Source organism: Chaetodon auriga, chromosome 5, assembly GCF_051107435.1.
Source record: "Chaetodon auriga isolate fChaAug3 chromosome 5, fChaAug3.hap1, whole genome shotgun sequence".
In the NCBI taxonomy this organism is placed as follows: domain Eukaryota; kingdom Metazoa; phylum Chordata; class Actinopteri; order Chaetodontiformes; family Chaetodontidae; genus Chaetodon; species Chaetodon auriga.
In genome coordinates this window covers 11,747,249-11,760,561 of record NC_135078.1, presented here as the reverse complement: position 1 = coordinate 11,760,561, position 13,313 = coordinate 11,747,249, and the positions used below count along the sequence as shown (strand labels likewise).

The 13,313-nt window shown below is 42.7% G+C and overlaps 2 protein-coding genes across 3 annotated transcripts in view; one reads left to right on the top strand and one right to left on the bottom strand.

Annotated features, from left to right (window-relative positions):
- Positions 1–3,032, top strand: part of znrf3 (zinc and ring finger 3) — a 63,686-nt gene extending 60,654 nt beyond the window's left edge. For both annotated transcript variants that reach the window (XM_076730851.1, XM_076730850.1), the window contains exon 8: positions 152–3,032. In XM_076730851.1, the coding sequence (XP_076586966.1) occupies positions 152–1,905 (1,754 nt within the window). In that variant the 3' untranslated portion in view covers positions 1,906–3,032. The remainder of the gene's footprint in view (positions 1–151) is intronic.
- coq5 (coenzyme Q5, methyltransferase) lies at positions 3,026–9,364 on the bottom strand. The gene is made up of 7 exons (XM_076730852.1): positions 9,049–9,364; positions 7,598–7,747; positions 7,283–7,507; positions 6,315–6,421; positions 5,740–5,828; positions 4,751–4,862; positions 3,026–4,380 (listed from the first exon to the last, which is right to left on the bottom strand). The coding sequence occupies exons 1-7, from the start codon at positions 9,248–9,250 to the stop codon at positions 4,279–4,281; spliced, it is 987 nt and encodes a 328-aa protein (XP_076586967.1). The 5' UTR covers positions 9,251–9,364; the 3' UTR covers positions 3,026–4,278.
- Between the last annotated feature and the right edge of the window lie 3,949 nt (positions 9,365–13,313).

Below are 13,313 nucleotides of genomic sequence, written 5' to 3'. Positions count from 1 at the left end.
GCTGCACGTCCTCTGACTATTTTGCTTTGATGTTTAGATAAAATACTCTTTGTCAGCAAGAGAGACACTTTCTTACTTGAAGGAAACAATGTTCACTCATGAAGTTACTTTGCACAGATCCTCAATGTTGCATTATGTTTTTCTTTCGCAGAGCAAAAGAAGGGAAATCCAGGACCAGCATGCATGGACCCTGGCAACCAAGTCCACGGCCGGCAGCGAGTAGTGCTGCCAGTCCATTATCCTGGCAGGGTGCACCGGGCTGGCCAGGTGACAGCCTATCCAACTAGAACCAGCATGGACCCCCACGGCAACCCCATCACTGTGCTCACTGTGGACCAGCACCCAGATCCCCAAGGTCTGTATCCACCCCAATCAACGTCTGCCTTTCTCCGGAGCTATCACCCCACCCTCCATCTGGACCACTCACTCAACCCCCACCACTGTGGATTAGAACACCGGGGACCCCCCGCCTACCCAGCACAGCCACATCATGCTGCTTTTAAACGGCCTAAGTTTCACGGTCGCAACTTTTCCCGAGCAGCCTGCTTCTCGCAGTACGAGACCATGTACCAGCACTACTATTTTCAGGGGTTGACTTTCCCTCAACAGCCTGAGGGTGGCCAAGGGCCTGCAATGGCAGGGCAGCTTGGTGGAGGAGGCGGAGGGGCCCACAAGGGCCATCACAGCAGGGCCTTTCAGCAGGGGCTGCTATACCCCACAGTGGTACACATGGCACCTGCCTCTTCTTCAAGGATAGGTGATACCGGCAGCACTTCTGGCCTGAGCTGTTACCATGGCCACCGCTCAGTGTGCAGTGGTTACCTTGCTGACTGTCCTGGAAGTGACAGCAGCAGCAGCAGCTCAGGCCAGTGCCACTGTTCCTCCAGTGACTCCATGTTGGACTGTACTGAGGTCAGCAACCAGGGGGTGTACGGTAGCTGCTCCACCTTCCGCAGCTCACTGAGCAGTGACTATGACCCCTACGTCTATCGGAGTAAGAGTCCATGTAGGGGCTCCACGGGGGACGCAGGGGCTGCGGCTTGCACCACAGTTTCTGTAGAGGACTCATCATCCGCTGCTCCCTCGGGGCATGACTGCCTCCAGCTCCCTCCTGGAGCTTCAGGATATAACTCGGGGGACCACCTCTCCAACTGCAGTTTGGAGCCCAACTACAGCAGTCGCTCATCACTGGAACCCAGGGAGAACAGCAACACTAGCACTACCTCAGCCGGGGCTCCAGAGGCTACCGGAGCAGACAGGGGGAAAGGGGCACAGGAGGAGTCAGGGGAGCTTGGGGCTGCAGCCTGTAGCTGCTGCTTTGAGGTGCGTCCTCCCAGTGTGGAATGCAAAGGGCAGGACTCGGACCAAGCTGGGCCTCTGGCCACAGGACGCTTTCACAGGGGGGTGGACTTTCAGAGCCCAACCTCCAAGAACTACTTTGCTCCTGAGCACATGTGCCCTTCCTCAGAGCAGGTGAGCTACGAAGGGCTGCCTTGCTGCTTCTACAAAGAGATGAAGGTCCACAGGGCCACAGCAGGGCGTTACACCGAGGATTACGCTGTTAATGTGCAGTATGCGCATGCAGACTCAGAGGCCTGCTCTGGACAGGGCTGCTGCGAACTCAACCAGAGAATACCCATAATTCCTGAGGACACAGATTGTGAATTGGGCACAGGGGCAGAGACCCAGAGCAGTTTATTGCCCATTAGTGTCACAGTGGAGGCAGAGGTGCGGACAGGGGAGCGACATGAGCCCAGGGAGGGGTACTTCACCTCAGGACAGTTTAGAGGTCAGCCATACCTTCAGGAGGAGGAGACCAGGGCTTTGTTCCACCCTCAGCTCTCTACAAGCCCCACTGCATTGGGAAGCAGTACTTCAACAAATGAGGGAGGTCTGGGTCTATGAACTTGAGCCCAGAGAGAAAAGACTCAGTCAAAAAGCATGTATGTGGTGCCGCATCAGTCAGTCAGTCAGTCAGTCAGTCAGTCATTGAAACCCTCAGCTGCCTTGTTCTAACCTTGCTCTCTGAGCGTTGAATGTTATCATCTTAGATTGTGTGGATTTCTACTGAAGTGGCCCGTCATCTCTAGATATCAAGTTCATTCCTGTGGCCACAAACGTCTCAGCAGCACCAAACTGTTACTATAGCACTGAGACAAATTGATACTACAAGTATGGATGGAGGTTGTTAGCTGAAACTAGAAGTAGGTTGGTACTGGCATCTGTTTGCAGACTGTCTGCTGCCATCAAGGGTTCGGCCCCGTCAGTGCGAAGTAATCCGGGCCAATTTCTTGTGAGATTTTTTTTCAGATTTTGTCAAGAACAAGCTATATATCTTTAGTGCAAGATCTCGGAATCTGAGACTTTTCTCTACAAAAAAAAAATAAAGTACACTCTTAATTCACAAACATCCTCATCTACATGTACATGTACGCACATGAACACTGACTGCCTATAAAGCTTCAACCACCAACTCAAATAGGTTGTACGGACATAGCTATACCAAAACAGAAAGACATGATTGTTTTTTTTTCTTTTTTTTACTTTTTTAAGAGCAGGGAAATGGGTCTTTTTAAAGTATCTGTGACCCACACATTTCTCTGAGGAGAAGAAGCTATATATCACAGAAAAATGCATAGAAATGTGAAAGCAAGGCTGACACTGGTCTCTATTCAACTTAATACAGAATTTGTTTTATGCATTGCATTTCTGTCCAGTAGTGGCCTACCTGTATGAGATGTGCCAGAGCAACATGAAAGCCTTATGCTGGTAAGCTATGTGTAGCAGTATCTAAAGACTCTGCACCGCTTTTAGTCGAACTCCAGACTAAAGCGACAGTGTCTCGGGGTCAGTAGATTTCTTCAGGAGTAGAGTGTAGCACTCTACCTTTTGTTTGGAAGCCCTCAAAAGTGTATTTTTGCTGTCACTTACCCGATTTCCTCAATGAGGCATGCTCTAATAAATATCTATAAAGGTTCTAGTACGTATTAAAAGGCCAAAGGAAAGTAGCTGGAAAAGACTCATATTTCATAAGGGTTCTTTATTGTACTGTGACTTTTTTTTTTTTTTTTTTTTAACGATGCAGTTATACATACCACAGTGTATCCGTTTGAATCATATCGTGCCATGCATAATACATACTAGCGATATCAGTGCTTGTCATTCATGCCTTTCTGTTTGTCCTGCAGACTGTTTTTATACTGTTTCTATGAAATATACACATTCTCTACAGAGGGAAACTTTCTGAAATAACCCTATTTATAAGTTAACCCAGTGCTGTAATCAAGTGAGAATCTAATCTTGCCTTTTGCATAGAGATATGTACCTACTGCAAATATAACATTTTGGGGTACTTGAGTCACTATTTAATTTTTTTTTATTGTTTCTAGCACTTAAGAAGATTAAAATGTGTACAAAAATTAATATTTTTTAATTTTTTAAGAATATAATTATTTTCCGTCATTACCATTACAAATGTTTAAAAAAGGCTAGAAATCAATCTGTGTATATTTCTGTACCTGTATAGCAAACACATTTCATAAATGGAAATATGTTCTCTGAATATTTATTTACTAATATATTTATCTTTAAGCCATGTCTTATGTTCAGAGTGTATGAACGTTTGAGTTATTTGGTTGCTTTTTATTTTGAGAAAAATCACTAACATGAGACTTTGTATATACATGGTAATTGCACACAAGACGATTAAATCTTCTCTGACCAAAAAACTGATTTTAAAACTTTAGTACCATACAGTTTTGTAATTAAAAAAAGTGTACAAAGATCTGTAAAATATACAGTTTTATTCAAGTAACTCATGTTGTGCTGTCCTCCTTTCCATTATTTGCATGCCATGTTGACAAGCTGTAGTAATTGTATGATCATTAGTGGAAATAATATATTTGCCCTCTGTAGCTTTGAGAATAATCCATGCAGATACTGAGATCAACCTTGGAAGTTTTATTATTCAACACCAAAATGTGGACTTTCAAAAGTGTCTCACATGGCTTAACTGCTATCTAAACACTGACACCACAGATACAGTGACATTTTGGTTTTTAGCTTGCCATTTTTCACACTAACTGGTATTCAGTACACTGTGTACTGGAGAGAAGTACAGTCAAATACATCCACTGACCTGATTCTCTGTCATTGTGCAGCGACATCTGGAGAGAGGAGCTCTGTACACAGTTTGTCACACAGGCAGAAAAGCTTGAAACCTAGAGCCATGTCCTTTTTTTCTTTTTTTTTTTTTATATGAGGTGCTGGGAGTGCGTTTCACAGCTTGAAACCAGAGTGAAGAGCCACAACTCCGGCAGTGAGGTTGTAGTACTGCACACAATAGAAACCTGCGTCCTCAATCATTCCTTTGAACTCCTCCTGCAGAAGGAAAAAGAGCAAAGGAAATCACAACTGCACATACTCAATGATAATAATAAGAATTTAATCTCTAGATTTTAAATGAAAATCTAACAAGGTTGAAGACATGGAAACGTAGTTTGTGGCAAATAGTTTACCAGCAAGAAAAACAATACTCAATCACAGAATCTTATATGAATTATTTAAAATAGTAAAAAGTCAAAAAAAGCCAACATGTCTATTGAAAACCTCTCAACTCAGGAAAAATATGATGAGTAAGAAACATCAAACTTAAATGACAGAAGCTCTGACTTGGACTGAATCATATCCAAACTGAGAATAGCTACAATAGAAACAGGTAGACAGAAATAAAAGAAGCCACTGTGCTCACCTGGTCTGGGAACTTGCGGATGCTTTCTACCAGATACTGATACGACTTCCAGTCTCCGGCAATCACCTCTCCCAGCACTGGGATCATCTGGAAACTGTATGTGTCATAAAGCCTGAAAATGGAACAGGATACATGTTAGCAGGTGAGTCAAAAGCTGCTTTCTCAAAGCTGCAAACTGCTGCCAATCCCTAATTTTTCAGATCTTTTGTACAGGTACGTGGACTTACAACTAAGTCCATGTTTGTAATGTGTTCTTACAAAACAGCACAATACATTATTATTCATCAAGCCAGACTTAAACAGACTCATCATCTTAGCATGTGAGCTCACTGATGAATTCTTCCTTTCCACTCGAACAAGTGCTAATCAGAGGGTGGAGGTCAAAGCCTCCACAGATAATTGGCCCTTTGTGTCACCTGGACGGCCACCTGGGATATTTAGTACAGCACTGCAGCACAGTCACATTGAACAGACTCTTCTGCTGAATTGCTTTAATGTACAAAACCAGAAGAGGGCAGTGTTCCTCCAAACCACACAGCAAAAAGGCTGCTGAATGTCTCTCATATGCACAGATAATGAAGGGAAAAAAGGCAAATCAGATAATAATAAAAAGATATATTATTAAATTGCTTTGAGTAAAGCTGAGGAGGCGCATTTATGGGAAATGTCTGTTTTAACAGTTTTTCAGAAAGTAACACACTCACAAACTGAAATTTGCAACATGTAAACGTCCAGCCAAGCTCCACAATCACTGCTCCTATAACTCTGTTATTTTTAACTTTACCACAGCTTGTTTCTTCTTCTTGTTTCAGCTCTGATAAATGCTTCGCGCAACACAACAACCTCCCAGAGCAAAAAGCTACAAGCTGCAGCTGTTCAAATGTGTTGTTGGGTTTTGTGATGGCAGTAAGAAATGTGCTTTCTGAGACACACACGGTTGATTCATATTCACACCAACTCATCCACCATGAGTGCACGCTCCTCCTCACCTTGCCAACACAGGATTTGTCACTTTGCTGAACTCTAAGCACATGAACCTGCCACCAGGCTTCAGGACCCGGAAAGCCTCCTGCAGTGCCTGAAGAAAAGAAAAATGAATTCACACTGATGTGATTAATGCAATCACATAAAATACATTGGCAGCAATTCTTTAAATCAATTAATCATTTAAATCATTCATCAAGCAAAAAAGCTGAATGTTTGTTTGTCACAGTTTCTTTAATGTGAGGATTTTCTGCTTTTTTTCACATTTAATGTCATTGTAAACTAGGTATCACTGGATTTTGGACATTTTCACAAATTTGTGACACTTTATTCACCGGAAAATTGATAATGAAAATAAATGTTAGCTGCAATTTGACAAAAAAAACTGTTTAAATTGACAAAAACATTTTATCAAACAGATGACAGTTAAAAAAAGTACTGGTGTCTATAAAGCAGCTCAGTGTCCCAATGAACGTTCTGCAGGCTGTTAACTGTGTTCTATCAGGCTGAGATCACTGAGAACAGAACAGTCCTGATGGGAACATCTGTGCTTCAGCTGTAGTAACGTCGGGTCAGTTACCTGATCGATATGGGTGACGTTTCGAATGCCAAAGGCGATGGTATAAATATCAAACTGGTCGTCATCAAAGGGCAGCTCCTCTGCATCCCCCACCACCCACGACAGACCTGGAGCACACAAAGACACACAAGAAGCTCAGAGTCAGAAAAACAAACTGTCTACTGATATCTTCATTTCAACGTTCGACGCCGATTCCCAGTGCCGGATGCTGATCGCAGTTTTTGTTTTCTAGCTGCAATTCTCTTCCATTTCATGCATCCTGCAACAATTATTACATCCTGGATGGTGGCACAGAAATCTCACACGCTTATCATTTAATTTTAAAAAAGTTCTGTATCTGCACTTCCAGTCTGTGTGACGTACTCAGATTTGAACGCCTGCGCAAATTTAATTGAAATTCATGCGTAAAATCATCCAAGACTGTTGAAATCCAGTCAAGACTCAGCTGTAGAGTTTCAGCTTCTTTCACTGCACTCTAGTTTCCATATTATGAGCCTCATTATTCTGCCTTTGATCATATTTGACAGAAATGCTTACATGGGACATCTAGGACGAAGTTATCCAAGTTTCACTTTAATAACATCCCCACCACTCTGTTATGTCAGTACTGACTGAGTTACTCAACAGGTGAAGAGGAATCCACTGCAGCTTCATGCTGCCTGGATTACTGCACTTAATGCTGTTGGTTTACTTTCTCCTAATTATTACCAACCAGAGCAGCAGCATCCTCCTCATCCTGACCGGTGTCAGGTTGTCACTTATCAAAATTATTACCATTTAGCTTGTTTTTCATACCGAAACAATACTTTTCCAAATAATATACAACGTTAGGACCATTACAAGTTGAATCTGAATGTACTGGATGAAAGAATAACTAAACAAGACCAAGCTATGGACGCCAGCTTTCAGCACTGGACAGTTTTTGAGTGTCTGTGCAGCTTGAAGCAGCTTTACAGTCAGATACGTACCAGCACTGATGCCCATGCTGTCGGCCTTCTGCTTGCCCACTTTCAGCATCTCCTTGTTGATGTCACAGACCACTGCTCTGGATCCCTTCAGCACGTCCTCTCCCTCTGTGGGGTAGTTGCTGGAAATGTCCTGCGCCGACGGCGACTGCATGGACCGCGCCGCCCGCCGTCTCTGCCGCTCTTGCTGAAAATGAACATACTCCCGGAAGCGGAAGGCAATGTCACCTGCAGGGGAGGACCATCGCAAACAAAAGACAAGTGGGACACCAGTTGGGGTCTAAGTTGTTTTGCAGAGTTGCACAAAAACTGCTTTACCTGTTCCTCCTGCCACATCCAGGAGTCGCGCCCCAGGCTGTGGGTGCATGGCGTGCAGCAGCGTGTCCTTCCACACTCGATGGATCCCCAGACTCATGGCATCGTTCATAACGTCGTACTTCTGCGCCACATTCTCAAACACTTTATACACTGGAAATTCAAAGAGAAAGCGACGGCATCTGTCTCACTGGAACCTGTTTATGATGTATATCATGTTATTATTCGGTTGGTCAAAGTAATTGCACTTTAATTTGTATTGTGCTCTTTATTATGGGCCTGTATATATTATTGGTATTATTATTATTATTTGGTATTCAAGCAAATATGACATGCACCACGTTGATGAAGGAATGTCTCTGCATGTTCAAGACTGTTACACATTTAGCAAATAATAACTCAAGTATTGTTAGTATTATTTAAGATTCCAGAGAACATTAGTCTGATAACACACAGAATATGCATACTGTAGTATCAATATGTCCTGTTTTCTGTTTCTCCAGACTTCATTCATAAAAATGACAAATGATATTTCTTTGCTTTCCTATGAAAAGAGCACTCTGTGCGATATGATTTGAAATAACAACTCCTGTAAACCAGCGGTCCCCGACCTTTTTGCGCCACGGACCGGTTTCACGTAAAGAGATAATTTGCCGGACAGGCATAGAAACGAATAAAAACAAATTATGGCTATTATTATTATTATTATTATTATCATTACTAGTGAGTGTGTGTGTGTGTGTGTGTGTGTGTGTGTGTGTGTGTGTGTGTGTGTGTGTGTGTCCCGGGTCGGATCCCGAGTACTGATCCGGTCCAGTTGTCGATATTATTATTATTATTATTGTTATTAGCATTATTATTATTAGTGTGTGTCCCGGGTCGGATCCCGGGTCTGGATCCCAGGTACTGACCTCCAGAAGAAAAACCACTGGTGGACTGGTAGACTAAGGTGATTCAAAACGCTGCAGCTCGACTGTGAACCACAACCAAGAGCAGAGAGCACATTAGTGTAGTTATAGCTGCTCTGCGCTGACTTCCTGTAACTGTTTTAATTATTGGTGTGTGTTTGACATGTGTACAGAGGCACAGGCGGATGCCCCTGATTTTCAAAATAAAACTTCTTTCAGACTCTGATGACCAACAAAATATCTTTTGTTCAGTCTCTCCGTGCGGCCCGGTACCAAAAGGACCGGGACCGGTACCGGTACGTGCCCCTGTGTTTGGGGACCGCTGCCGTAAACCACCTTTGAATTCGGCATACACACAACAAACAAAACACCCCCCATTTTGGTACAATTCCCACTTAAATACACACAGAAATATCTCCTAACCCGTCTCTCGGTGTGTGCTCATCTACGGACAGCCGAAGTACTTTTAAACAGCCATATTTTTTCAGTTAAGTTTGTTCTATTCTGTTCACACAGCAGGGCAGCGCCAGTTCAACCGTAGCTCACCTCTCTTCGCCTTCTCTGTCTCTGGCACCGTTTCAAAACCAAAATGTGTACTTCTGTCTGCGGCTCCATCGCTAAAACAGCGACAAGACGACGGCTCCCAACAGCAAGCCGACCGACCTGAAGCTCCAGCAGCAGTGATGTTAATATTTCTCTGAGAAAGGCGGATCGCCCTCCGGACCAGCAGCCTCACGGAGGCCGCCATGTTGCCTTATTACACAACTGCGCAACAGTCTGTCGTCATTCTCAGGCGACGGTGACAGTTTCCAGGAGGCGCCTCGTCTGTCCGATATGATTTATGATTTAACACCAAAGACACCAGAGGCCTTTCTCAATATGCGTTCTTCTCTGTACTTGTGTTCTTGTGTACTTGAGAAACGTCATCAGTCTGAGCCCAAGTACTGTTCCAATTAAAAAGTCCGCATCTCGCCAAGTACAGTCAAATACCCGGATGTGTTCTTGCCCCTCCCATTTTATCGAGGATGCATCGGGTGGTGACTTGTGTGGACTTGGGGCAGCCACGTATCCCAGAATGCATTTCGTAGCAACGATCGCGGAGGAGAGGACTCACAACTGTAAAGTTACAAGTTTCGAAATACTACTGTTTTAGTAGTACGGAATGTGGTTTTAAGATTATTTTATGTGAGAAAGTGGATGTTAAAACTTAAAATCTGTGGTCGATTCATCACGATAGCGCGTAGTTTAAAATTTGCTCCAAAGTTTTCGGAGATAACCGGCAGATGAGCTGCGATGGTGACGTCATCAAGTACGCTGCCGTCCCTATTGCAGAATGACCATCCTGCGTCCTCCCGTCCTGGAGAGACTGTACTCCCAGGTCGAACTTGCTAAGTCCGAACTGCCAAGTTCGTAAGTCCGAACTTGGCGTACTTGGTATTGAGACATAAAGGAACACTTTATTCTTTATTTTTTATTTATTTTTATTTTTTATTAACGCTTTATTTTTTTTCCCTTCAGTTTATCAGAAAAAAATCTAAATCACCAAAGGTGGAGATACATGGTTTTGATTGGACATGAAGAGTATGAAAAAATCTAATTGAAAAGTAACTAAAGCTGTCAGACAAATGTAGTGGAGTAAAAAGTACAATATTGGCCTATAGTGGAGTAGAAGTACAAAGTTTCATAAAATGGAAGCACTCAAGCGAAGTACAAGTACCTCAAATTTGTACTTAAGTAGATGCACTTTGTTACATTCCACAACCTGACATGGAGACTGTACCTGTGGGCCTGCTAATTCAGCAGAAATGAAGTTCAGCTCATGCAGGCGGTTGCAGATTGTGATGCTGTATTGTGTTACAAGTACTGAAAGGTGTTTTCGTTCACCCCAGTACAAATCAGTGGGAGTAGACTACACACTGTAGCCTTCATGAAGGATTTACTGCAGGGTTTATGGCTAACTAAACGTGGTGTAAAGTCATGGAAATTTTTGGTACCCTTTTTAATACTTAAGTGGAACGACAGGATAGGGTAGGAATAGCATTACATCATTTATTCTATCATGTAGTAAGTAGTAGGGCAAATGTTTATCAGTCTGATCATCATGTTAACTGTGTTATTCTTTTAGCCACTTGAATAATGTTAATTCTATATAATATAATCAACTGTAGGGCTGTAACCAGGATTTTTATTCATTCAATGAAAAATTCCCAGATTTTGTCCCTGAACCCAAACATTATTATTCCATTCATTTGTAGACATTTTCTTTCAAAAACATATAGATATTGAAATCAATTTGGGGTTCAATTCCTTGCTTAGGGGGAACTTTGGCATGTGAAAAAGAGGAGCAAGGGATCAAATCACCAACTGTCCAATTAATGACCAACCGACTCTACCATCTGAGCTACACAATGATATAAAACAGAGAAAAGCTGCTCATCCTCACGTTTGAGAAGCTGGAGACTCTACACAAACATTTTTGCACGGTAAATGACTTAAATGATCGACAAGGTTCTTTATTATTTCCAGCACTGATCAACTGTCCTGATGGCAGAGGTGAACAGGCAGTGTACATAAACAGCTTTCAGCAGCATTAAGCTACAATAATAGAAGGAAAATCTTGAGCATTAAACAGGCCAATGCATGTACTCAAAACCACTGAAGGGCATGAGAGTTAATTGCACCGGGGTCATAGAAAATAGTACAGAGCGAGGCGGATCAAAACAGACAAGTTCGTGCACAGCCACTAAACCTCTTTCACACACTTCCTTTTCAGATGTATAAAGGGAGGCCAGCCCGTTCTTTTCTCTTACAGTACTTCTCTCCTAATCTACCTGACTTCGGTACCGCGAGTTCAGAAAGTGGCAGCTATTGTCTTCCATTCTTCTCACTTTCTCGTTCTGACAGTAACCAGACACTGCGATGTATTGTCCCATTGTTGCCTCAATTACTGGTCAACTCGGGTTCAGAGGCATCGGCTTACATCGCTCTTTTCCTAGGCTATGGGAAGGTTGACTGGAGGGGGATCTGCAGGCCAAGGCCTTTCCCACAGGGGCCCAGAGGAGTGGTGATAAGGCTCCGAGTCTAGTTAAGGATTAATGTTACAGCTGCACAATTGCTATTGTGAGATTAAAAAAAAAGAAAAAAAAAAACACTTTGGGGTCAGTGGGAGGGTGTGTAGAAGGCCACAAGGATTTGATACCTCACTTTTGTTGTATGGATGACAGAACTCATACTGGAGGGCCTGCAAAGCCTCAGCTGAGAAATCTGAGAATTTGTGATCAACAGTATTCTTAATTAAAGTTCCACATTTTTAGCACCATTTCCAGTTATTTGTGGCCAATAAGATGATTTTATTCCCCCAGAAAGCAAAAACTGGGGTTCCTCTGAGAAAATGTGTTCAAACATTGTGTCACCAGTAGAGGGAGAAAGAGGATCAGCTACAATCGGTGTTTGTTGTTTCTAGTTCTGGTATGTGCTTGTTTCTGACTGACGATGAAACAATCTCTAGTAGAAAACACTGTTGTGTGTGTATTGTGTGTGGCAGAAAATAGATTTTGGACAGAATTCAATATCATGCCGTCGGCTATGCGTCCACTGTTCTCCTGCATCTCCCTGTTCTGGAGGCACTGTTGTCTGTCTGGTACCACCTGAAGGGCACCTTCACTTTGCATTGCTGTTTTGATGAACTTACTAATCTATTCCAAATTTTTAAACCACTGAATGAAAAGATTTTTCAAAAATACTTAATTTTAAGATGAATTTAGTTTCCAAAATGGAAAAAAAAGCTCTGGGGTAAAGACACATTGAGGCAGAGAGACTTATTTTTGCTCATTGATGTGTGTCCTTCAGTTTAATGTTTTCAGACTCACTGGTAGGTTAGTATGAAACTGGAGGATGCACTTGGCATTAGCTGAATAATTATTTTCTTGGGGTTGAACCTTGATAATTGAAAAAATACATATATTTTGTGTGCGTGCGGTGGAGCTGTTAATCTGAGTGTAAGGGACATAACGGCATCACAGCTACATCAGTGAAAATGTTGACAGTGATGATGGTGTTTGTGGCATATGCTCCCCTTGGTACTGAAGCGATGCTGATGTTGGCAGATTTTTACATGGATTATTGCCTTGCACGGCCTCTTGTTTGTTGGTGGTAAAGTGGTAGTTAAGGCCAGTAACACCAGGCTGGGTGTGGTGATCCTGAAGTGGGCATTTTATGAATATTCGGCCTCTGTTTAGCTCTCATTTCAGCAGCCTCTGGAGTCATGTGATATAACACTGAAAAACACCATAAAGTCACTTAAAACTAGCTACAAAAGAATGCATGTTATATTATGATATGATGACTTAAAGCTAACATTGGTAAACCATGTGGGATATATACAGACAACAGAGCAAAATCATGTTGAAAACAGAGTCTCATCAGTAAGATTATTATACCATTAAACAAGTTCTGCACAAGGATTCTGCTGCACAATGTGATTCAATCAGAAGCGTCACAGGTTCACAGGCAGGGAAAAATGTCTTGCCAATGAATAGCGAGCACACGCAGCTGCACAAGTTTCTCAAAACAAGCCCTTCAACAGTTTTAGAGTGAGCACCAGATGAAAGAAACACAGAAACACCTTTCATGAATTAAGAAATCATTGTTGCATCCCAACTGTTCCAGCTTATTACACGCCCTTCCATGTTTGTGTTTTTTTCATGGTGTTCCAGTTGTAAAGCTGAGCTCCTGCTGTTTCCCTCTAAAATGTGCAGGTTGCATGCTTGACCTCATCCCAAAGGGGAACCAATAGGTTACACATGGCACTC